This window comes from Schistocerca cancellata, chromosome 7 (genome assembly GCF_023864275.1).
Source record: "Schistocerca cancellata isolate TAMUIC-IGC-003103 chromosome 7, iqSchCanc2.1, whole genome shotgun sequence".
NCBI classification, from domain to species: Eukaryota; Metazoa; Arthropoda; class Insecta; order Orthoptera; family Acrididae; genus Schistocerca; species Schistocerca cancellata.
The window spans coordinates 202,872,658-202,899,452 of NC_064632.1; the positions used below are offsets into that span (position 1 = coordinate 202,872,658).

At 41.9% G+C, this 26,795-nt stretch overlaps 1 protein-coding gene across 1 annotated transcript in view; it reads left to right on the forward strand.

The window, feature by feature from the left end:
- The window catches only part of LOC126092412 (uncharacterized), a 70,068-nt gene that overhangs the window by 36,317 nt on the left and 6,956 nt on the right, over positions 1-26,795 (forward strand). Inside the window, exons 4-6 of the mRNA XM_049907999.1 lie at positions 5,733-5,908; positions 11,248-11,570; positions 21,919-21,972. Coding sequence (XP_049763956.1) covers positions 5,733-5,908; positions 11,248-11,570; positions 21,919-21,972 — 553 coding nt within the window. The remainder of the gene's footprint in view (positions 1-5,732; positions 5,909-11,247; positions 11,571-21,918; positions 21,973-26,795) is intronic.

Consider the following 26,795-nt stretch of genomic DNA (forward strand, 5'->3'; position numbering starts at 1 on the left):
CGAGAGGTGATAAGTGCGAGAATTGTCGCACAATCAGCATGATAGCCCATGCATCGAAGAAGCTGACAAGAATAATTTATAAAAGAATGGAAAAAAATTGAGAATGTGTTAGTTGACGATCAGTTTGGCTTTAGGACAGGTAAAGGCGCCAGAGAGGCACTTCTGACGTTGCGGTTAATAATGGCACCAAACCACGTTCATAGGATTTGTCGACCTGGAAAAAGCGTTCAATAATGTCAGATTGTGAAAGATGTTCGAAATTCTGAGAAACATAGATGTAAGCTACATGGAAATACGGGTAATTTACAATCTCTACAATAACCAAGAGGGAATAATAAGACCGGAAGATCGAGAACGAAACGCTCACATTAAAAAAATGTGTAAGACAGTGTTGTAGTCTTTCACCCTTACTGTTCAGTCTATACATCGAAGAAGGAATGAGGGAAATAAAGTTTCAAGAGTGGAAGATGAGATTCGCTGATGACGTTGCTATTCTCAGTGAATGTGTAGAAGAATTACAGTATATGCTGAATGGAATCAAGAGTGTAATACAGTATAGTACAGAATATGGATTGTGAATAAATCGAAGAAAGACAAAAGTAATAATAATAAGAAGAAGAAAAGTAGATGAAATTAAGGAATTCTGGTATCTAGGCAGAGCAAGGAGGACATCAAAAGCGGAGTAGCATTGGCAAACAGGGCATTGTCGGCCAAGAGAAGTCTGTTAACATCAAACATAGGCCTTAATTTGAGGAAGAAATTTGTGAGAACGTACGTTTGGAACACAGTACTGCATGCTAGTGAAACATGCACTGTGGCAAAACCGGAACACAAGGGAATAGCAACATTTGAGATGTGATGCTACAGGAGAATGTTGAAAATTAGGTTAACAGGTAAGGTATGCAATGAGGAAGTTCTCCGCAGAATCGGCGAGGAGAGGAGTCTATGGAAAGTACTGAAGAGAAGAAGGAACAGAATGATAGGACGTCTATTAAGACATCAATGAATAACTTCCATTGTACTAGAGGGAGCTGCAGAGTGTAAAAAATGTTTATAAAATGATGGTATTTTGAGACTTTTTATTATTTGGAACAGAAAAAATCACACAGGGCCATTTCCGTGAATATGAACGATGGGATATCACTTCATTACTGTCTTTCAACAAAGCGTTACGAACAACGAATGATTTAGAAGCATGTGTATTATAGTGAAGCAGAACCAATGACTTTTTTTCGATACAAATCCAGGTGTTTTTTTTCGCATTGTTTCACGCAGGCTGCGTTGAATGTGTAATTGGTACTCCTTATTAATCTTTCAAGGTTGTGGTAAGAGCGGTTTGTGTACTATGCCGTTAAAATTAAAGAAACCAATGTGCATTACTTTCATATTTGACGGTACTTGTCGAGTTTTTTCCTGTCTTGTCGATCAAGAATGCTTTTACTAGCGGGACTGATCCTTAGTTTCGAAATCAAATTCGTAAGGCCACGTTTCATCAGCTTTTATGACACTTTTCAGTAGTTCTGCATCATTTTTCACACTGCAACTCTTTAACAATTTGCATTCACCGCTATTTTTGTTCGAAATTCATCAGTTTCGGAACAATTTGAATACCCAAACGTTGAATACCCAAACATTCTGAAAAGGAAAAAAAATTATATGCCAGCACGATTGACGACTTCTCTGACTCTGATTTTCCGATCTTTCATAATCATTTCTTTCAGTTGTTCCTCGATTTCGTTGGTTAACATGTCCTGGGACCATCAGGCCACTCGTCATCTTGGGACCTGTTTATAAACTCTCATACCACTCGTAAGCCATGTGTTCATTTATTGCAGGGTCACCAAAAGCAATATTTCGCGTTTCTAAAACTTTGTTGCTCTCTAGTCCGTTCTTATAGAACAATTTTATACTAACTGCGTGATTAACATTTATACAGAATGGCCAGAAACAGACTGACAAGCTTGTAAGCTTGTGCTGATACATGATTACTTTAAAAAAGAAAGCAATACGTTGCGCCGTTTTCCAGTTGATTAGCATCGAAGTTAGCCAATCACGACTATGCGCGCTCAAATTCAAGCAGCCCGCGGCAGAGACTGTGCTGCCGAACGTGTTCATCGTTTGGTTTCCTAAAGCCAAACTAGATAGCTATACAAAAAATCGACGTAGGACGGTAGTAAGTATCGAACACGAGCCAAAGGCTGAGCAATCGCGTGCCCTATCATTTACACGATGAGAATGAGAAAAATTCTAACTAGTGGGTCAAATGAAATTGCGCGCGTAACGGCCTTTTGGCTAACTTCAGTGCTAAGTAAATCAGAAACGGCGCAGGCGCAACGTGTGAATTTTTTTTTTAGCATTGTTTCTCAAAACAACCTACTCTACAATAGCCTTACAGACTTTTCAGATTATTTTTGACGTCACTGTACAGAATAAAATATCATGCACTGCACCTAAAAACATGTAACTTTTTGATAGCTAAGAACAAACTAAATATCCCATATAGGTAACACTGAAGAACAGACGAAATATCCGGTATAGGTAACACTGCACAGACACAACGAAAAAATCTCGTGAATCTGAGTAATAAAACCCGGTAAATTACAAAATTACCGTTACGTTTTGAATACACATCCTACACTGCTCTTGCTTTTTCTCCACCCCTATCTTACCACATATTTTTATATTTATCTCAATACAGACATAAACTTTCATGTCTGTATCGACATAAATATTGCGATGGTGAAGAAGGACTACAATTCAAACAAACCATTACCTTGACCAGTCAGGAAAATGCCACATTATTTAAATTCTATATTAATTAAATCAGTCATAAGAATATTATAATCTCTTCCCAAGCCAGGAGTGCTGTGATCAAGCAAGCCTGTGGAGGTCTCTAAATGTCGCGGAATATTCATTTTATATGATTTAATCAGCCTTTAATTAAATCGACTTTTGAAGTACTGGGCCAATTAGCACTTGACCTATGTCAATCAACACGTAATTTAAAGACAAAGCTGAAACAGTATTCCATTTGAGTCCATAAACTTATCACGACACTTCGCTGAACAGATATTTGAATGTTTTGCAGGGGCAGATGAATTTAGGGAAACTAAACTTCTAACTGTTGTTGTTTAAAGGTCCCCTAACTCTGATTTCAGAGCATTTCTGCTCAAACTGGAGAGAGTTCTTGATTCACTTTGTAGGAAGTACCAGAAATTAGTTATATGTGGTGACTTCAATATAAATTTTGTATGTCGTTCAAATGGCTCTGTGATGGGACTTAACTTCTGAGGTCATCAGTCCCCTAGAACTTAGAACTACTTAAACATAACTAATCTAAGGACATCACACACATACATGCCCGCGGCAGGATTCTAACCTGCGAAGGTAGCGGTCGCGCAGTCCCAGACTGTAGCGCCTAGAACCGCTCGGCCACCCTGGCCGGCTTTTGTATATGGTGATACAAGAAAAAGGATATAGGTAGATCTCCTAAATTCATATGATCTGATGCAGACTGTGGTTTTTCAAACTAGAATCAGGGGAACTGTAGCACAGCCATAGACAATATTTTTATTCGTCCTTCTTTATTAGATGGCATTCTGTTGGTAAAAGGGTTAATGGCCTTTCAGACCATGATGCACAAATTTTTACACTATAAGACTTTGGTAGTCAAAAAAATGTCACATATAATTACAAACTATGCAGGAAAGTTAATGCAACAGCAATAGAGAGTTTCTTAAACCTTGTCAAGGAACAAGATTGGCAGAATGTTTATAGTGCCGATAACATAGATGATAAATATAATGCTTTCCTTAACACATTTCTCATGCTCTTTAAGAGTTGCTTTCCATTAGAACGTTCTAAACGGAGGAATAGCGGTAGCAGGCAGCCTGAGTGGCTGACTAGTGTGATAAAGATATCATGTAGAAGAAAGAGGAAATTATATCAAAATGCTGGAAGTAGTCACAATCAAGCTACAGTAGCCCATTACAAACAAGACTGTAAGATGCTGAAAATGTTATTAGGAACGCAAAGAGTATGTGGTATGCAAATAGAATAGCTAATTCACAGGATAAAATTAAAACCATACAGTCAGTTGTGAAGGAAGTATCAGGTCAGAAGCACAAGATCGACGACATAAAGTAAGTTCGTAGTAAAAGTATTTCTGTTACTGATAAATCAGATATATGTACAGTATTTAACAATCATTTTCTGGGATTTGCTGTTTAACTAGATAAAAATTTAGTTTCTACAGGGAATCATATAACTTTCTTGGCAAATGCCTTTCCGAGACTGATGTCTGAAATACTCCTCTGTGATACAGACAAGGGGGAGACTGAACTAATAATTAAATCACTGAAGACTAAGGACTCTCATGGTTATGGTGGAGTGGCTAGCAGAATATTGAAGTACTGTGCTGCACATTTAGCCCTATATTTAGTCACAGTAATTTTTCCTTTAGGAATGGTCACTTCCCTAAAGGATTAAAGTACTCAGTAGTAAACCCTCTTTATAAAGAGGGAGAAAGGGATAATGGAGATAATTTTAGACCTATTTCTATGCCATCATTGTTCGCTAAAGTTATTGAAAAGGCTGTATATGTAAGGATAATTGATCATTTTATATCACACGATTTGCTATCAAATGTACAGTTCGGCTTTAGTAGTCTTTTAACAAACGAAAATGCTATATTCTCTTTTCTCTGTGAGGTACTGTATGGGTTAAACAAAAGGTTTCGAACGCTAGGCATATTTTTTTTTATTTAACTAAGACATTTGATTGTGTTGATCACAACATTACTCCAGAAGTTGGACGATTACGGAGCACAGGGAGTAGCTCACAATTGGTTCACCTCTTACTTTAGCAACAGACAGCAAAAGGTCATTATTTACATTGTTGAGAATGCCTGTAATGTGGGATCTGAGTGGGGTACAGTCACGTCAGGGGTGCCCCAAGGCTCAGTTTTGGGGCCACTCCTGTTCCTTATTTATATAAATGATATGCCCTCTAGCATTTTGAGTAAATAAAATATTTCTGTCTGCCGATGACCCTAGCTTAGTGGTAAAGGGTGTTGTGCGCAACATTGGCTCGGTTTCAAATAGTGCAGTTCATGACCTAAGTTCATGGCTTGTATGAAATAAACTAATGCTAAATCACAGTAAGACTCATTTTTGACAGTTTCTAACACACAATTCATAAAACCTGACGTTTTAATTTCACAGAATTGGCATATTGTTAGTGAAACTAAACATTTCAAATTTCTAGGTGTTCAGGTAGATAGTAAATTGTCATGGAAAGCACACATTCAGAGTTTAGGGTCGATGCATCTCTGTGCTGTAAAGGTACCGCGCTTGACAACAAATAGGGGTTCTACTTCGAAATAAAATGGCACCCCAAACCATCACTCCCAGATGTCGTGAGGCATGGCGGTGGACAGTCAGGTTGGTATCCCACCGCTGTCTGGGGCGTCTCCAGACACTTCCTCGCTAGTCATCGGTGGTCAGTTCGAAGTAGGACTCATCGCTGAATTCTACTCCAGTCAATGACATTCCAGACTGAAGATCTGTCTGGAGATACCCTGGACAATGTTGGGGTACCAAACTGACTGTCGCCCACCATACAACCCGATTAAAAGTTGAAGACGCTACCCCACCTCCCCCAGACTACCACGGTTAAAGTTTTGTGTTAGTACCATATAACCATATAAAACACTACAAAGCTTTACTCCATAGGATGTCTCTGGGGGCGCTGATGTCGGGGCGTGCGGTCAAGGACCTGGACGGTGAGGAGTCCCAGTTCCCGCTGGACTACGAGCACTTCGCAGATCTGGCCAATAACCCCAGCCCCAGCATCCGTGACCAGGAGTACTTGCAGCACAGTACACTTTGGGGACACCAGTACGTCGCAGGTGAGCAGCAGCCATTGGCGCACTAAACTGCCGATATTTATTAAGTGTTCCTGAGACCATGTACTAGATGTGGCAATTGAATAACGAGATTGTATTTCATTCTATATTTCATTTTGCTTTTGGATTCGTTCTTCTGATGGTTTTAGTTTAATCTTGCGCATTGGTGGGGGATGTGAAATTTATGTGGACATGTCAGCATCAGCACAGTATATTACTTCCTTATGAAAATTGCGAACGCAATAGCTTTTTCCCTATATTTAATCATCATGAAGTATCACCACAGCCATGTCATCTAACTGTGAATATTTGATTCGTCGTACTTAGCTGTCAGAAACATCATTATTATTGATCCATAAAAACACGGGAGAACTGCCACGATATTTCGGCACAAAGTCTTTTGGCCATCTTCAGGTGAGTACAGCTGTAGAAGTACTGGCGAATACGCGCTGAGCTCTGCTATTTAAATCCAAAGGGGGCTGCATTGCGCATGCGCTGCGCATATACTGTTTAGCGTGCGCGTTCACAACTCCGTGCGCTGCGCGCCCTCCGCGGTGAAAACTTGGCATTTCGGTATCAGATCGATCTTCATCTTTATACCGATTACTACGTTGACTACGAAGTTTCTCTACAACAGGATTCCAAGCGGAATTTAACTGGTAACTGCTATCTCGATTGATAAGAGTCTCGCTGTCTGGCAATTTTATTTCTATGGATTCATTTACAATTGAACTCGAGAAATTTGATGTTTGAGCCACAATTTTTGTATCATTATAATTCATAGAGTGGCAAGTAGAAATACAATGTTCAGCGATTGCGGACTTGGTGGGCTGGAAAAGGCGAGTATGTCGCTGGTGTTCCACAATACGTTCCTGCACCGTTCTTGTTGTCTGCCCTATATATGACTTGCCGCAATCACACGGAATCTTGTAGACACCTGATTTACGTCTTTGTGACTGACCTGTATATACATACTCGGTGAGTCAGCCGCTCCTACCGCTGGGTTTTATGCAACCCACAACTCTTTCAAAAGCCACATGTGAGATTTCTATATTCTCTTGCTCGTTATGTGCAGACTATATGTCTTACAGAGAATATGAGTAGCACTTTTTTTGTACGAAATTTAATTTAGTTGAATTTTCTACTGTGATATGTTTTCACTGAAGGCTACGGTTTTCTAGTTACTCTAGAAAAACGCATTTAAAGGACACTTCTGTGCGTTTTCCTTGAATAATTCGAAAACTACGGCCTCTAGCGAAACTGTATCCCAGTACAAAATATGACTACATTAAATTTCCTACATAAAGATTATTTTCGTTTATTCTGTGGAAATAATAGTTTGCTTGTTATTTGAAGGCGTTGTAGGTTGCATAAAACCCAGCAGTAGGAGCAGATGAATCACCCTATATATATATTAATGTAGGATTAACTTTCAAACAAATTAAATACAACCCAAGAACAATCATAAACACCAGAGAAAGGACAAAATTACGTCCAATTTCGGGAGTCCATAGGAAGAACATTAACCAGAGGTAACAATTTGAAATTCACTACACTTTATTACAACATTTTACATCAAGTAAATAGTTGTAACTCAAAGTTACAAGGGCTATTACAAGGCCCCGCATTATGCCAACAGTGGTTGTCAGCCGTATCATGAACAGTCTGATCACAGGTTGGCACACGAAACGTCCAAAACAAGAAATCAAAATACATGTAACAACAAACATAATTGACTCACAAGCCTACAAAACACTCTGAGCTCTCGATTGTAACACAATGGCAAAAACTTTATGACCTAACTTTAAATCAAATATACATGGCGTCACTTAATAGCGCCATAAAATTAATCAGTATTTATCTTACTTGAAAAGGCAATGCACTCTCTAGCAATAATCGTCCAATAGTAAACAATAAGTCAACGTTTGCTGTGATAAGCTAATGGGCCAATGATTCCAAATTTAAGTTTGTTGAACGAGAGTATAATTTCGATAAACTCAGGCCACTTAAGATAACTTGATAACATGGAAAACACACAGAAGCTTTAAAATGAGTGTCACACATTTATGAAAATAAAACGTATTTTTTGAACAGAAACCAGCTCAGTAACGTACCAAATTAATATAAGTCTAATAAAACTCACCACTTTTAGGAGGAGACCAAAACACTCTAAATGATTAAAGCATGGGCAATGAACGAAGTTTTACAAACTTGCAGATGATCACCTGTAACATGAAAATGCAAAGCTGAATTCTGTTCAGCGACATAGAATAACTTTCCATCAATGCACTGACTGTTTGCCACTGCCACCATACCACACACACCGAGGACTTGCGTGGCCTAAGGCCAGAGTTCATTGGGAGATTGAGTAGCCTTCTGAGATGCTCAGTGATGAGTGTCAATTCTGTTTGTAGAGGTCAGATCAACGACAACATGCCCCAACTGGTGAAAGGTCACAAGAAGCAGCAATTCTCGAGACTCACACGTTATCTACACCTGGAGTCATTGAAGGCATTGGATACGCCAACAAGACTGGTTTGGCAACTTCTGAAAGGCACCTAAATGTCTACCAGTGCGAAAATGCTGCTGTCATGTCATGACCAGGGTGCCAAATGGCATATTCCTGCATGATAATGCACCCAGGATACCAAATGGGATAGCCGGCCGTTGTGGTCGAGCGGTTCTAGGCGCTTCAGTACGGAACCGCACTGCTGCTACGGTCACAGGATCGAATCTTGCCTCGGGCATGGATGTGTGTGTTGTCCTTAGGTCAGTTAGGTTTAAGTAGATCTAAGTCTAGGGGACTGATGACCTCAGATGTTAAGTCCCATAATGCTTACAGCCGTTTGAACCAAATGGGATCTTTCAGCAGGATAATGCTTGACTTTGCACTTCAGATCACACTGCAAATACCTTGAGCAATGTACAGATTCTCAATTGATCTGCCTGTTTCTCTAATTTGTCAGCCATCGACCTTGTCTGTATTGTTCTGGAAAGATGCACACTTTCATACCGGCCTCCAGCGAGCAATCATTACTAACTGGCACACCATGTGCTTCAGGTGTGGGAAGGAAGTCTTCAAGATGACATTTTGAGGCTATTTTCTTCCATGTCACAATGAATAAATGACAGCATTCGTGATCTTGTTTTCACGTTTCATACTGATGTTGATCATGGTCATCAGTTCCAGTGGAATGGTAGTTGATCTTTTAAGAGTCATCATATGATGAATAACCCCATGAAGTTTGATAAATGTCAGACTATTATTCTGAATGTTTGACGTACAGGGGTTGATAAAAATATGGAAACAACAAAAAACAACAGATTGCCATGCCTACTACGGTACAGAAAGACCGTTGGCAATCAAAACAGCTTCCAGTGGCCTCGGAATGCATTAATACCGGTTCTGTATGGTTTTAAAGGGAATCTTACACCATTATTCCTGGAAGTTCAGGTAACAATGATGAACATGGGAAGCAGTCACTCATCCGTGTCTCCAAAACATACCGCAAAGGTCAAGATTTTGAGGATGGCTGGGATTCAGCAATTGTGCATGCAGGTTCAAATGGCTCTGAGCACTATGGGACTTAACGTCTGAGGTCATCAGTCCCCTAGAACTTAGAACTACTTAAACCTAACTAACCTAAGGACATCACACACACCCATGCCCGAGGCAGGATTCGAATCTGCGACCGCAGAGGTCGCGCGGTTCCAGACTGTAGCGCCTAGAACCGCTCGCCCACCCAGGCCGGCGTGCGTGCAGGAACTTCAGTTGATTAAAAGTAGCAGTGAACCAGTTGCACAGTACAGGTTTATAAAATTTGATCATGGTTTCGACGGTGGAAAATGTATGTAAAATCATTATATATACTCAATGTGGGAATTGTTGACTGTCTAGTACATGTCATCCACTTAATCACCATTTAAAATACATTATATAAAATTATTAGCCGTCTAATTATCTTAAAACTAAGGCTATTTCTTTCCTGCAGCATATCGACGTTTATGATATGGGCCTGTAATACAGTGGATGACTGCTACTATCTTTCTTGAATACTTCTGTGAACTGTGCAACTTTCCAGTCTTTGCGTACGGATCTTCCGTCGAGCGAACGGTTGTGTATGATTGTTGAGTATGGAGCTATTGTATCAACGTACTCTGAAAGGAACCTAACTGGTGTACAGTCTGGATCGGAAGACTCGCTTTTGTTAAGTGATTCAAGTTGCTTCACTACTCTGAGGATATCTATTTCTATGTTACTCATGTTTGCAGCTGTTCTTAATTCGAATTCTTTAATATTCACTTCGTCTTCTTTGGCGAAGGAATTTCGGAAGGCTGTGTTTAGTATCTCTGCTTTGGCAGTACTGTCGTCGATAGTACTTCCATTGGTATCGCGCAGAGAAGGCGTTTATGTACCGTCTAACAATACCACCACTTGCAAAGTAGATTAGAAATCAGATTAATAATGTTGCTCACGCAGCATATGTTCGCTTTATCGGGCAACAACAAAACTATTGACTGTGGATGGTATCGTCAGAATCGAAATAATGAGGTCACTGTAAATAAATCATTAATTTAGCACTTATCTTTTATGGATTCCCACGTAGATTTCGTCGAAGTCGTTATGGCTCAACTTGTTGATTCTAGGGTGATTCCACTTTGGCTGCTAGAAGGTCCGGATGTGTATTTTAGCAATATTTGAAAACCTAACAAATGCGTTTTTCAGGAAATTCTTAATGATCAAACAATCTCAGATCGGAACAATGGGATGATAGTAATAATTTTTCACTTGGTGTTCACGATCCACATTTTTAATAAACTTCTTGTAAATTCACATATACTTCTTCTCAATTGTCACATCATCAAGAAAACAGTTTTGTATCAATCATCATATATTTAATTTCCACTTTAACCAAACACAAGACTTAACTGTTCTTTTAAAAAGCGAAACAACAACATAACTTCTGCAAAGTGAAGCAAAGATTTCTCTGTGCGGATTCGCATCAAAACGGATACAAGTAAGTCAAAGATTATGACAGTCTCACAGAAATGCATAAACACAAGAACCATATCACTGTAATATATCGATACATCGGAGCACCTATACATTAATAAAACCAAATGTGAATATTGTCACAAAAATATGTCTGTTACTTCGCAGAAAAGCAGTATGATATTACTTGTATCGAGAACTGGGGTTGGAGTGCCGTAATGGTCACGTAAATAAAGAACCACTACAACCGGCAAGCGTCTGTCGCGTTGTTTCCGTATTTTTGTCGAACTTCTGTGGTTCTCCACCAGACGTATACCTCGCGGGCTAACAGTGCCGCACCTGCCGGCAGGTGGCTCTGGCGAGGCCGCGGAGTCCGGGCGGCCCCCGCAGGTGAAGACGGACGCGGCGCTGCCGTCGTACTGCAACCCGCCCAACCCCTGCCCGGTGGGCCACGGCGCTGAAGACGGCTGCATCTCCTCCTTCGAGAACACGGCCGGCTTCTCGCGCCGTTTCCAGGCCGAACAGGACTGCATGTGCGACACGGAGCACATGTTCGACTGCCCGTCCTCATCGTCGAGCTCCGGGGGCGGCGGCGGCGGCGGCTCCAGGGGCGGCGACCAGCGCGGCAGCCGCGACGGTTCCGATCTCGACCGCTTCGTGCAGCAGTTCGCGGTGAGTGCTCGCTACTGCATCGGTCGGCCTCACTAAAATGTGTTACACGTGGTGTCCAAAACCACTCGGGGCTTACTGCCAAACATGTGTCATGTTCCGAGTTGTTGGGGCGCTGGATTCCTATTTTGCGTGAGGTTATTGTAAAATGTAAACTTTCACGGCTGGAATTGTCACAGTGAATAAAATATTCCGGGCTATTATGCCGTGGTCTAAGGGACTTCTCCTCAAAACCCGACGTTTCGTCCCCATCCGCGGGGGACTTCATGGGGGTTCGTAGCTTTTGCTGAATGTCCGATTCACACCCTGGATCTGAATATTTTATTAATTGAAATTAATTAATGTTTAACCGCTTGTCTCCTTGTCGTCACTTTATTCTTGTCGGGAAATATTCTATCAGTCTCTGCTTTTTGCTGGTGCTAAAAATTTAAAACCACAGGATTTCATTTAGGTCTTTATTCCTCTTATTTGTATTTAATAAATAAAATTTTTATACAATCGCCTGGTTCATTTGAAATATGAGAAGTGCTTCTTGACAATAACCGTATGTGGACTAGTGCTAAAACATACGGCTCACTCTATAACAATTACCATAACAAGCAAAATACCTGAGAGCGATGTACTAAACTCGTCGCTTAGTCAAAAAAAAGTTAACTGAGAAATTTTTAACCAGCGTTGAACACTGTCCGCCTCCGCCCCAATAGCTTGATATGAAAATCTTCACTCGCGTTTTGGCGGCACGACTTAAAAATGTTGCCCGATATGTTGTGTCGCCAGGCCAAGCATCTTTGGGAGGGGATGATAATATCCGCACGGCTTTATGCCGCTACAGGGATATGATCGCCGTTACCCAGGCACAACGACTCTCTGGGGCACTTCCGTCATTGGACTTTAGTCAAGCTTTTGATAGGTTTGACCATTCGTTTCTTACGGCCGCTCTCCACCATATGGGTTTCCCAGTCGCTGTTATCACGGTACTGATGCGCCTTCTGCGGGGTGCCTCATCCAGGATTACGTACAATGGCAGACTCACTCCTCTGATAACAATAGGTCGATCCGTACGTCAAGGTCCATCAGCGATTTTGTACGCCTTTTCCTTGGAATACTTGCTATGCGGACTAGAACAACGTTTGGTAGGGTTGTCCATAGATCTCTACCGATTCTGTTGCACGGCCTGTTCTGACGATGTAGTCATCTGTTTACGTAATGCCGACGATGTTCGAGCTGTTTTGACGTGGGTAGCGACTTATGGTGAGGCGTCTGGTAGCTCTTTCAAAATGAGCACTATGGGACTTAACAGCTATGGTCATCAGTCCCATAGAACTTAGAACTACTTAAACCTAAATAACCTAAGGACATCACACAACACCCAGTCACCACGAGGCAGAGAAAATCCCTGACCCCGCCGGGAATCGAACCCGGGAACCCGGGCGCCGGAAGCGATAACGCTACCGCACGACCACGAGCTGCGGACGGGGTAGCTCTTTAAACGTACGTAAAGTCACAAATTATGTTCATTGGCACGGGACTTTCCGTGGAGTGCGTTACACCTCTCACCACCGTTGATACCATTCGCTGTTTGGGAATAGATTTTTCATCTGATCTCCGCCGTTCAGCCACCATCAACTGCCGACGCCTCCTTTTAATGATCACAGCAGGTCTTATGGACAATCGCCTTCGATCCCTAGGTATTCTCCAACGAGCTCGATATGTTCCCTATGTAGCACAAGTTCTACCTTTCCCGCTTAATGTGGCACGTCGCATGTTCGCAGCGATGGCATCCTTCGTCAGCTCTGGGCTGTTGTTCAAAGTTAACTATGCAACCCTTACTCTTCCTCGTGAACGAGGTGGGATAGGTCTGTTTCACGTGCCGGATAGAGCTCGCGCCCTATTAGCCAGCTCCCAGATGACGGTATGGACACGTTGCCCAACGAGCCTCACTGGTCTCCTCCTGTCGGCATATTCGCCGGTCTCACTGTCAGCCCCAGTGATGATTTCGGATGTTCCGGACCAGTTCCATTACATAAGATACTTCTTTCTTGAACTCAGTTATCTACGCCTCACCTTACCAAGACAGCTTTTACTCAAGACAAAGGCAGTATATAATGTCCTCCAATTAGGTCGTCCACCTAACCCGATTGAACAAAAGTTCCACCAGGTTGACTGGCGCCGTGTATGGCGCGCGGTGATCGCCTGTTACCTTGACACGAATGTTCAATCTGTCTGGTACCTAACTGTCAATGGTAAGCAAATCAACCAATCTCGCCTTCATCGTATTCACCTCGCCCAATCACCTTTATGTTCCACGTGTGGAGTGCCAGACAATAATGAACATCGGTTTGTTTGCGGACCGGCGGCGGAGGTTTGGCAATTGATTCGTCGTATTGTGGCTTTTCTAACGCGGGACATTCCGGATCGGATTACTCTCCTTTCCTTATTATTTCCGGAACGTGACTATTTTCCTCGGACAAAGACCAATGCTGTGAATTGGATTCGCGGACATGCCATTCACTGCCTATTTGGACAAACTGTAGACTCTGTACTCGATTTTTGGACATACCTCAATGACCGTCATTACGTCGTTGTCCGTCACCAAAAATACAGACAATTTTCCTCTAACTTCCTTGGGAGTGCTTTCTACGACCCGCCTCGCAGCTGGAATGTGTTAAGCCAAGAGAGAAGAAGGTTTCCTGTTTGAATCAATGAACATTTCTGAACAATTGAACGGAAAACATCAATTTCGAGAAGACGTGACTCAACATACACAACAAAAATGAACAAAAAATACAAATAGAAATAAAATTCAGAAAAAGGAAGATTTTGTTTTGTTTGTAAGGATAACCCTAACCTTGAATTCCTATATTTCCCCTGGTATATAGGAAGCACTCTGGGGTACGTTTAGTCAGGAGCCAACGCCTGAAGTGGACCAGATTCTTTTGTTACAGGATGAAAAGTGGCGGTGGCACTTAGTTTCTTTTTTTTAGTTCAATTTTCCTAAGGGGCTTTAAAATAAGAGAGAAAAAAATAGCTGAGTGGTCAGCGCAGCGGCTTGCCATGCCAAAGGGCCCGGGATCGGTTCCCGGCTCGGTCGGAGATTTTTCTTCGCTCAGGGATTGGGTGTTGGGTTGTCCTCTTTATCATTTCATTATCATCAGTGGAAGGCAACGGCAAACCACCACTGGAATCACTTCCCAAGACGCTCATGCGGTGGACGTCTCTGCCGAGGCTCCCCCATGACAAGACCAGCCGTAAGGCAGAACAGAAAGTTTTTTTTATAAGTTGAACACTACTAACATCGGAGCTGAAGGCTGCTCCACTTATGCCTTTTCGTGATATCATCGTATAATTGAAACCGTTCGCCACCTGGGGACGTTACACTGCTCTCAGAGATGGTGAGACGAAAGATTTCTTTTTTTCTGGTGAAACAGTGTTCTTATCTCACTGCTTTGTTAAGTTGAAGGGGAGCTGGTACTGTAAGTGACTGAATATCCAGTACCAGAATTTCTCCGCAATTGATTTCACTGCTAGATGCAGTTAAAGGACCGGACGGGAAAACCAGCACCATGATGGCATAATCCCGCAGTTCAGAAGTGTATTGTCCTGCTGCAGCATCGAAGGACGGTGGCCGAATGGGAAGATGATGGCACAAGCTCATGCCCTTGGCAGTGATGGAGTTGACAGGGAAGAGAATCTACTGTACTGTGCAATCATGATGAGCAAATATTCGATTAGATCAGGAAATATAATATTCTGTCAATAAACTTACAATTTAGTATCCTGTATCTAAAATAGTTAGCGATTCGCATGATGCTGCAAACCTTACTTTTCTATCCTCTGATCTTACGTGACACAAATCTGATAAAAACATAGCTTTCCCTCACACAACGCATTCAAATACGCGTAAATTCTCGTGCGATTCGATAGATAACTCACTTTATCTACGTTTTAACTCCATACATAATTCTCTCTGTACTCCGAATTGTTGCTGTTGACAGTTTCTGTCCCTGCAAATTCAATAATTCAGGATGTCCGTGTGCGAATAACCGCACTGTCGTTCTGTGCTTCGCTGGCACACACTGACTTAGTGCCCTTCCATACTGCGTGTGAATACTAAACACTTGCTCACTTCCCGCCTACACTTCCTCACAACTGTTTCACCACCAGAGACCACCATTTCTTCACCCGTCCCCACATTACTACTAGATAATGTGAAAATGACGTGTTTGTAAGTTTATACCAGCAAAAGGGCTTGCCATAAATATTACCTGGAAAGGCTTCGCAATGAAACATTAAGCGCCTCTCATAAGTAGAAGCAAGTTATGCAGGACCATCACCAGTGAAACAAAGCATAATAAGCTGTGATTAAGTTCATGCTGAAATTCAACGAAACGTATGAAAATTTTACATCACAGGTTGCATGAAGCAGTTAACATTAATAATGGAATAACAACACACGTAGAAGAGGTCAAAATAAGGCTAGACAGTTTGTCCACAAATTAATATTGCTATAGAACAGATGAGGACAATTCAATCGTTATCACCTCTGCTTTGCCTTCACACACAACGGAAACTAATCACACTGAAGCAACATCCTAAAATGGTTAAATGCCTTATTTAAGAATCACGCAAACATGGGGAAGTCTTAGGAATTGATGATGATGATGATGTCACATACTCTGAGGAGCGTAGGGAACGATGCGGGAGACCCGCACCGTCGACGAGGCAAGGTCGTAGCGGAGGTGGTTTGCCATTGCCTTCCTCCGACCGTAATGGGGATGAATGATGACGATGAAAACGACACAACAACACCCAGTCATCTCGAGGCAAGGAAAATCCCTGACCCCGCCGGGAATCGAACCCGGGACCCCGTGCGAGAACGCTACCGCAAGACCACGAGTTGCGGACTAATTAGGGATCTCAAAATGTAACTCAAAATCGTGAACACAAAACTTTTATCTGCACTAGCCTAGTTGACCACAAAATAGCACGAGAAATGTTTCTACAATTGAGTAAGCTAAACTCAAAAAGGCACTAAGCACTTTGGGATCTGCATGTAATTGGAAGACTGCAGGAATAAAATACAATTAGGCTTTCACACCTGGGCAGCTTCCAAAATCAAGATAAATAAAGCAACTATTAAACACAAGGAACTGAACATACAAGATGTTTAACAGAAGTCGTTAACTATGACGTGCTCAGAGGATGTATTACGCTATAGCCTGAGCAAGACATATTTTCCAAGTAAAGTGCAGGAGCAGACACGAACTGGGAAGCGAAAAGATACCAAATTCTCTCCTGGACTCTCCACAATTGCCGAACTCAACTTAGAGGGTTTACTGCATGCTGCTGTCAATGTGACGAACGAGACAGAGCAGTTCAATAGAAACTTCCCACTCAAGCCGTATAGAGAGTGTATTACGATTCATTATGTTGCTACCGAACATTCTCTCCCTATTAGCATTGTTCACATCACATTCGATCACTGGAGCGATTCGACAGTCATAAAATCTATGGGAATGTGGGTCTCACGGGTAGCGTGCAAGGGATAAATCCCTGCAGTCGCACTATCTTCTGTGCCCTCGGTGGCTCAGATGGATGCCGGCACAGTAGCTCAGCGTGTTCGGCCAGCGGACTGCTTGCCCTGTTAATAAAAAAAACTGAGTAAAGGAATCAACGATCAACTTGAACGGATGCCTTGTGACGTCCGCCCAGACCAAACGCAACGAACTATATCGAAAAAGAAAGAAAAAAAAATGATGGATAGAGCATCTGCCATGTAAGCTGGAGATCCCGGGTTCGAGTCCCGGTCGGGGCATACATTTTCAACTGTCCCCGTTGATGTATATCAACGCCTGTCGACAGCGTAGGGTCTTGATTTAATTATCAGTCTTTAAATCGTACGGAAAGCAATGAGCACCCATGATATTGCCAATAGGCGTCTCTTTTTTATCTGCAGACAAGAAAGCAAATTTCATGCTCAAGTACCCGCAGGTGAATACTGTGACGACCGGCGGAAACATACCTGTTGCAACAGGCAGCAAGAACTGTTCGCAATAACATGCTGGGAAACAGGACCTTTCTACGAAAATTGGGCGCCTCCTAGAAGGCCGCCATTATTTGATTTTGAGACGCTGTGAAAGCCTTTTCTCGACCAAACAGTACACTGCTGAGCATTCCAGACTCACTCCTTTCCTGCGAGGAATCCAATAATTCTCCGTTCCAAGCGAAAGTTGCAAGCTCACACAATATACGATAACAAGTAATCGTAACAGAGATGAAACAAAGTCTTGAGCAATATGTCGTGTTACAAATGTTTTCATCTTTTCTTGCACAGTACACCTCCTGCTTCCTGCGGGTATGATACTTCGCTGGTCGACATCACTCTTGTGTCAGCATCCCTAATCAACTAGTATTGCCCCCTAAATTCCCTTGAAAAGTCATTGAACACATTGCTTAGGTAAAATATTTATCGACTAATACAAAGCTAGTTAAACAACAGCTGACTAGCCTGAAAATTTCATACACAATACTGGACATAATAATTAAATGTTCATGTACATCCTGCACGCACATGTGAAGTCACACATCACTCTAGCGTGTTTAAAATTAGGCACAGAGATTAGTAAGCAATTCACTCACGTCGCTATGGTATCAAAGTAACTCAATATTCAGGAAATGCATGAACTTGATCATCAAGTTACACTGTCACAACAAAATTCAGTAGTCTCAGTACAACGTGTATTACTTCTTGTCTGCTTTGCATAGTGCTCATAGAGCCCATGCAATACCACGATATGGCTACCCAATTCATCACCGAACTACCCGCCGCGTTTCACTCTTGGGATGTAAACTCGGCCAGAAATTGGAACCAATGTGAAACAAAACTCAACCGATCAAATGACTTTCTTCCATTATTCCAGTATTCAAGCTTTATACCTTCGACACCACGTTTTCCTTTTAGAGGCATTTGCGTCACTGATTGGTTTTCTAATTCCACCTCGCCCTGCAAATCTCTGCTTGGGGAGCTCCCCTCGTGATGTTTGGGTCCTGCCAGGGGTCGCTAGTGTGCGTTTACTTTTGTACTTTATTCCTCTCATTTTTTGTCGCAATCCTATCCAACGACCATCTCTATGACTCAACAAACGCTTTCGCCCGCGTTGTGACGTAGCGGTGGATATTTTTTCTGTTTTCCATGTATGCGATATAAATCTGTGATGCGCTGCCTCTTTGAACACCAAACACTTCGGTTGCCTTGCACCCACCATACGAGTACCAACAATTTGCCCACGTTCGACTCCACGCAGTGTCAACATAATGCACTCAGAACTATACAGAAACTGTACTGACCACTTTTGACATTTATAAGGTATTGAGAACTTTTCATCGGTGTCTTTCGCAGTCAGGTAAACAGTGCAACATCCAGACTTGGCCAGCGTCTGTACTTATGTTCAATAGTGCATTTCTCGTGGTGTTCCCATATTTTTTTCCAACTCCTGTATCTCTGTATGTCTGAGAAACGGGCTCTTGGGAGGCAGCCGCCTCCAAGTGTCCACTGCATGCAGTTCTCATTCAAAACTGGTTGAAGTAGACATTCATCCACTAAAACCGTTTGAATCGTATTGCCACTGACAACCCTTTATATTCGCCTCTGGCATGTATCGTTTAGCATCTTTTTACTTCCAGTTACTTGGCGGCGAGTAGTACAGCATCTTTTGTAGATACGACGGAACTTTCACGAGAATAGAGCAATGAATCGCAGCAATTCATTCACAGTGTTGTCATGGGAACGTCGAAGCACTATGGCTCTTTCTGCGATTCTGTCATCCATCTGTCATCTGACTTCATGCAACTTTCTTCTGTCATCCATCTGTCATCTGACTTCATGCAACCTTCTGGCACATACACACCACTTCACTGTCATGATTTACGACAGTCACTGCCATGATTTATGAGTACCTAGTACCATTGCATTTTCTCATTTTAAGAAGACAGAAGGAGCATCTGTTTTACTTGCTAAAAACAGTCTAAAACTACGAACCCATAAATATTTCTTTACTTAAAACAATCGCTTTCGGGAGACTTTGCTGTCGTCCTTAGGTCTTAATTTTTTTTTTAATTATGAAACGTGTTCATTTTAAGTTGGACCAGACGCCAAGTTGTCAGAACTGTATTTTATCCCCATGACAACTTGGCGTGAGGTCGAACTTAAAATGAACACGGTTGGTTGCTTGACTGACTTTGGGCAAGACGACCAAACAACGAAGTCATTGGTACATTCGATTAGGGAAGGATGGGGAATGACATCGGCAGTTTCCTTTCATGGGAACCATGCCTGAAGCGGTTTAGACAAATCACGGACAACCTAAATCAGGACGGTAGGACGCCAGCTTGAACCGTCGTCCTCCCAAATGGGAGTTCAGGTTGATGACCACCGCTCCACCTCGCTCCGTGAACACGTTTCATAACACAAAGATTTTGTAAAACCTGAAGATGACAGCAAAGTCTGCAAAATCAGGGGATTTTAAATAAAGATATAGTTAATCGTTACACAATATTTTGTACGATGAGACTACGTATCTGGACCAACCTGACGACAATATTTTGTGCAATGAAACTACGTATCTGAACAATCTGACGCCAAATGTACACTACTAGCCATTAAAATTGCTACACCAAGAAGAAATGCAGATGATAAACGGGTATTCATTGGACAAATATATCATACTAGAACTGACATCTGATTACATTTTCACGCAATTTGGGTGCATAGATCCTGAGAAATCAGTGCCCAGAACAACCACCTCTGGCCGTAATAACGGCCTTGATACGCATGGGCATTGAGTCAAACAGAGCTTGGATGGCATGTACAGGTACAGCTGCCCACGCAGCTTCAACACGATACCACAGTTCATCAAGAGTAGTGACTGGCGTATTGTGACCAGCCAGTTGCTCGGTCACCATTGACCAGACGTTTTCAATTGGTGAGAGATCTGGAGAAAGTGCTGGCCAGGGCAGCAGTCGAACATTTTCTGTATCCAGAAAGGCCCATACAGGACCTGCAACATGCGGTCGTGCATTATCCTGCTGAAATGTTGAATCTCGCAGGGACCGAATCAAGGGTAGAGCCACGGGTCGTAACACATCTGAGATGTAACGTCCACTGTTCAAAGTGCCATCAATGCGAACAAGAGGTGACCGAGACGTGTAACCAATGGCACCCCATACCATCACGCCGGGTGATACACCAGTATGGCGATGACGACTACACGCTTCCAATGTGCGTTCACCGCGATGTCGCCAAACATGGATGCGACCATCATGATGCTGTAAACAGAACCTGGATTCATCCGAAGAAATGACTTTTTTCCATGCGTGCACCCAGTTTCGTCGTTGAGTACACCATCGCAGGCGCTCCTGTCTGTGATCCAGCGTCAAGGGTAACCGGAGCCATTGTCTCCGAGCTGATGGTCCATGCTGCTGCAAACGTCGTCGAACTGTTCGTGCAGATGGTTGTTGTCTTGCAAACGTCCCCATCTGTTGACTCAGGGATAGAGACGTGGCTGAACGATCCGTTACAGCCATGCGGATAAGATACCCGTCATCTCGACCGCTAGTGATACGAGGCCATTGGGATCCAGCACGGCGTTCCGTATTACCCTCCTGAACCCACCAATTCCATATTCTGCTAACAGTCAGTGGATCTCGACCAACGCGAGCAGCAATGTCGCGATACGATAAATCGCAATCGCGATAGGCTACAATCCGACATTTATCAACGTCGGAAACGTGATGGTACGCATTTTTTCTCCTTACACGAGGCATCACAACAACGTTTCAACAGGCAACGCCGGTCAACTGCTGTTTGTGTATGAGAAATCGGTTGGAAACTTTTCTCATGTCAGCACGTTGTAGGTGTCGCCACCGGCGCCAAACTTGTGTGAATGCTCTGAAAAGCTAATCATTCGCATATCACAGCATCTTCTTCCTGTCACTTAAATTTCGCGTCTGTAACACGTCACATTCATGGTGTAGCAATTTGACTGATCAGTAGTGTATTTACCACACCTTGGACAAAGTAGATTGCATCCAGTTCGTTTGAGTGTGACATACATCTAACTTCTTCAGAATAGTCAGAGGCTCGTTTTTGCGTCTTACATTCATGGTATGTATGTTTTTCCTTAAGAGGACACATACAATTAAAAATTATTTTCGGAGTTAATAATGAAGATGCCAGAATACTTGAAAATCTGTTTATTGTTCTTCTGCAAGGAAACCCGACATATGGTGAACTTCTACTGTTCTTTAATTACTTAAGAGATTTGTAAGCTGACTCGCTGTTTACGTTTTTCAGGGGGTGGAAGACCGTCATCCGACGCTGGTCGCTAAGAAGTACCACATTGAAAAGGTAAGCATGCCGTGTAATTTACGTACTGTTGTATTCTGAATCATGGGAATCGAAAAATTTAACTAATGCTACAAACTGAACAAAGCGTAGTTTTAAGGAATTAAAATTCTTACGGAGTTTTTGCTTTTCTTCATCACTCCCCATGTTTATTCCGCCTCCATAGATTAGCAGACAGTGTGTCTCTAAGGAGGGGGTTTTGTTCTTGGTGAAAGGATTGGGCTAGATGCTCTCAGCCTGAAGGCGCCACTTACTGAGCTACTCGAATCAAAAATAGGGCTTCAAGATCAAAAAGCCGACAGTGGCTGGAAGGGCGGCGAGCTGACCACATGCCCCTTCGCCGCGACTAATGACTCATTTGACAGATCGTTACACGGCGATCAATCAGCGTTCAGTAGTCTTCATGGCCAGGTCGGATAGTTTTACTTCACACCTTGTTTGTCTCCAAATTCTTCTCCTCCTTTTCAAACATGTTTCAAAATTCTTCATATAACCTCCAATTTTAAAGAAAATACACAATCATTTCACTTTATTATAGTTTTTTGGAGACAGTACACTGATGTTCACTAAACTTTCAATACCTAGAACGCTGCGTGGAAATGGAATAGACGTACCCTGAAGTACCCAGCGTAGTGAGTATTCCATGGTATTTCGATATTTCAGACTGGTGTTGTCGACTTCTTGCCACGATATTTTGTCTGAAAACCGGGCAGGCATCTTTAAGTCTGCTTCGGGACTGGAGATTGCACGTCACTATGTTTGCATGAAATATCAGTACAGCGGTGCAGTGCCCTTTGTTGAATATTGTTCAGTTTGAGGACCGCTTTCAAATGTGTAAGAATGGAAATGCGAACCTGTGAAGTTAAAATTCAATGACCAGGCTGACAGAATACGACTTCACCTTGTATAAACATAAACATTTCTACACAAGGCGCTACACTGATAGTGACCGGGCCAAATATCTCACGAAATAAGCATCAAACGAAAAAACTAGAAAGAACGAAACTCGTCTAGCTTGAAGGGGGAAACCAGATGCCGCTATGGTTGGCCCGCTAGACGGCGCTGCCATAGGTCAAACGGGTATCAGCTGCGTTTTTTAAAATAGGAACCCCATTTTTTATTACGTATTCGTGTAGTACGTATAGAAATATGAATGTTTTAGTTGGACCACTTTTTTCGCTTTGTGACAGATGGCGCTGTAATAGTCACAAACATATGGCTCACGATTTTAGACGAACAGTTGGTAACAGATAGGTTTTTTACATTAAAGTACAGAACGTAGGTACATTTGAACATTTTATTTCGGTTGTTCCAATGTGATACATGTACCTTTGTGAACTTATCATTTCTGAGAACGCATGCTGTTACAGCATGATTACCTGTAAATACCACATTAATGCAATAAATGCTCAAAATGATGTCCGTCAACCTTAATGCATTTGGCAATACGCGTAACGACATTCCTCTTAACAGCGAGTAGTTCGCGTTCCGCAATGTTCGCACATGCATTGACAATGCGCTGACGCATGTTGTCAAGCGTTGTCGGCGGATCACGATAGCAAATATCCTTCAACTTTTTTTCGTTTGACGCTTATTTCGTGAGATATTTGGCCCTGTCACGATCAATGGACCACCCTGTATACTATGTAAATACAAGTGTTTGTCAAATGTTGTTAGCAAAAATCTGGGTAAGTACTTGACCGATTTTCTTCAAAATTTTACGCAGTGGTCTATTAACCATCCAGAAAAACGTAGGCTGCAATTTTTTTGTAATATACCGGTGGATTCGTTTTTGGTAACAACGTTAAACAATGTGGTGTGTTTATATGGTAATACACTTGTTATATAACTGGGAAAAGTTGTTATCAAAAATCGCGAAAATTACCTGAGTGACTCAGTTGCTTTTGTCACTTGTTCTTCAAGGAACTAACCAACCTAAATACATACCAATATTTATAGCTATAGTTATTCGTCATAAAATGAAGTAAGTACTAATGCAATGTTATTTGGTACACAGTCTCAGTCACCAACAGAAACAACAGCTATATCCCCCACGCCCTGTATATAATATATAAATCTCTACAACCTAGCCCATATCACTGAGGACAGAAACTTCAAATTTGGAGAAGGTGTGGCTCTTATAATGTAGGCGTCGCTTAAGAAAGAATTTTTCGAAACTCCAACCGTACAAGGTAATATATGGGATAAAGGGTTTTTAGAAAAAGCAGATATTAAAGCAAATCTGAAGCTAAACTTGTCAAAACTGGTATTTGGTTTCTCGATCAGAAATAAATAAATAGGTGTTTCAGCATTATTGGAAATTAACTCTATGCAGTGAAATAGGGGGTGAAAGCGTTTCTTGAAAATATATCACTATTAAGGAACTACTGAAGTATTTTAAAGCTTCATTATGAACACCGACATTGACTTTTAGATTGTTGTTGTTGTTGTGGTCTTCAGTCCTGAGACTGGTTTGAAGCAACTCTCCATGCTACTCTATCCTGTGCAAGCTTCTTCATCTCCCAGTACTTACTGCAACCTACATCCTTCTGAATCTGCTTAGTGTATTCATCTCTTGGTCTCCCTCTACGATTTTTACCCTCCACGCTGCCATCCAATACTAAATTGGTGATCCCTTGATGCCTCAAAACATGTCCTACCAACCGATCCCTTCTTCTAGTCAAGTTGTGCCACAAACTCCTCTTCTCCCCAATCCTATTCAGTACTTCCTCATTAGTTATGTGATCTACCCATCTAATCTTCAGCATTCTTCTGTAGCACCACATTTCTAAAGCTTCTATTCTCTTCTTGTCTAAACTATTTATCGTCCATGTTTCACTTCCATACATGGCTACACTTCATACAAATACTTTCAGAAACGACTTCCTGACACTTAAATCTATACTCGATGTTAACAAATTTGTCTTCTTCAGAAATGCTTTCTTTGCCATTGCCAGTCTACATTTTATATAATCTCTACTTCGACCATCATCAGTTATTTTGCTCCCCAAATAGCAATATTCCTTTACTACTTGAAGCGTCTCATTTCCTAATCTAAATCCCTCAGCATCACCCGACTTAATTCGACTACATTCCATTATCCTCGTTTTGATTTTGTTGATGTTCATCTTATATCCTCCTTTCAAGACACTATTCATTCCATTCAACTGCTCTTCCAAGTCCTTTGTTGTCTCTGACAGAATTACAATGTCATCGACAAACCTCAAAGTTTTTATTTCTTCTCCATGGATTTTAATACCTACTCCGATTTTTTTTCCTTCACTGCTTGCTCAATACAGAGATTGAATAACATCGGGGAGAGGCTACAACCCTGTCTCACTCCATTCCCAACCACTGCTCCCCTTCCATGTCCCACGACTCTTGTAACTGCCATCTAGTTTCTGTACAAATTGTAAATAGCTTTTCGCTCCCTGTATTTTACCCCTGCCACCTTCAGAATTTGAAGGAGGGTATTCCAGTCACATTGTCAAAAGCTTTCTCTAAGTCTACAAATGCTAGAAACGTATGTTTGCCTTTCCTTGATCTAGCTTCTAAGATAAGTCGTAGGGTCAGTATTGCCTCATGTGTTCCGATATTTCTACGGAATCCAAACTGATCTTCCCCGAGGTCAGCTTCTACTAGTTTTTCCATTCGTCTGTAAAGAATTCACGTTAGTATTCGCAGCTGTGACTTATTAAACTGATAGTTCTGTTATTTTCACATCTGTCAACACCTGCTTTCTTTTGGATTGGAATCTTATATTGTTCTTGAAGTCTGACGGTTTTTCGCCGGTCTCATACATCTTGCTCACCAGATGGTAGAGTTTTGTCAGGAATGGCTCTCCCAAGGCTGTCAGCAGTTCCAATGGAATGTTGTCTACTCCCGGGGCCTTGTTTCGACTCAGGTCTTTCAGTGCTCTGTCAAACTCTTCACGCAATATCGTATCTCCCATTTCATCTTCATCTACATCCTCTCCCATTTCTATAATATCGTCCTCAAGTACATCGCCCTTGTATAGACCCTCTATATACTCCTTCTACCTTTCTGCTTTCCCTTCTTTGCCTAGAACTGGGTTTCCATCTGAACTCTTGATATTCATACAAGTGGTTCTCTTTTCTCCAAAGGTCTCTTTAATTTTCCTGTAGGCAGTATCTATCTTACCCCTCGTGAGATAAGCCTCTACATCCTTACATTTGTCCTCTAGACACCCCTGCTTAACCATTTTGCACTTCCTGTCGATCTCATTTTTGAGATGTTTGTATTCCTTTTTGCCTGCTTCATTTACTGCATTTTTATATTTTCTCCTTTCATCAATTAAATTCAATATTTCTTCTGTTACTCAAGGATTTCTACTAGCCCTCGTCTTTTTAACTACTTGATCCTCTGCTGCCTTCACTACTTCATCCCTCAAAGCTACCCATTCTTCTTCTACTGTATTTCTTTCCCCCATTCTTGTCAATTGTTCCCTTATGCTCTCCCGGAAACTCTGTACAACCTCTGGTTTAGTCAGTTTATCCATGTCCCATCTCCTTAAATTACCACCTTTTTGTAATTTCTTCAGTTTTCATCTACAGTTCATAACCAATAGATTGTGGTCAGAGTCCACATCTGTCCCTGGAAATGTCTTACAATTTAAAACCTGGTTCCTAAATCTCTGTCTTACCATTATATAATCTATCTGAAACCTGTCAGTATCTCCAGGCTTCTTCCATGTATACAACCTTCTCTTATGATTCTTGAACCAGGTGTTAGCTATGATTAAGTTGTGCTCTGTACAGAATTTACCAGGCGGCTTCCTCTTTCATTTCTTATCCCCAACCCATATT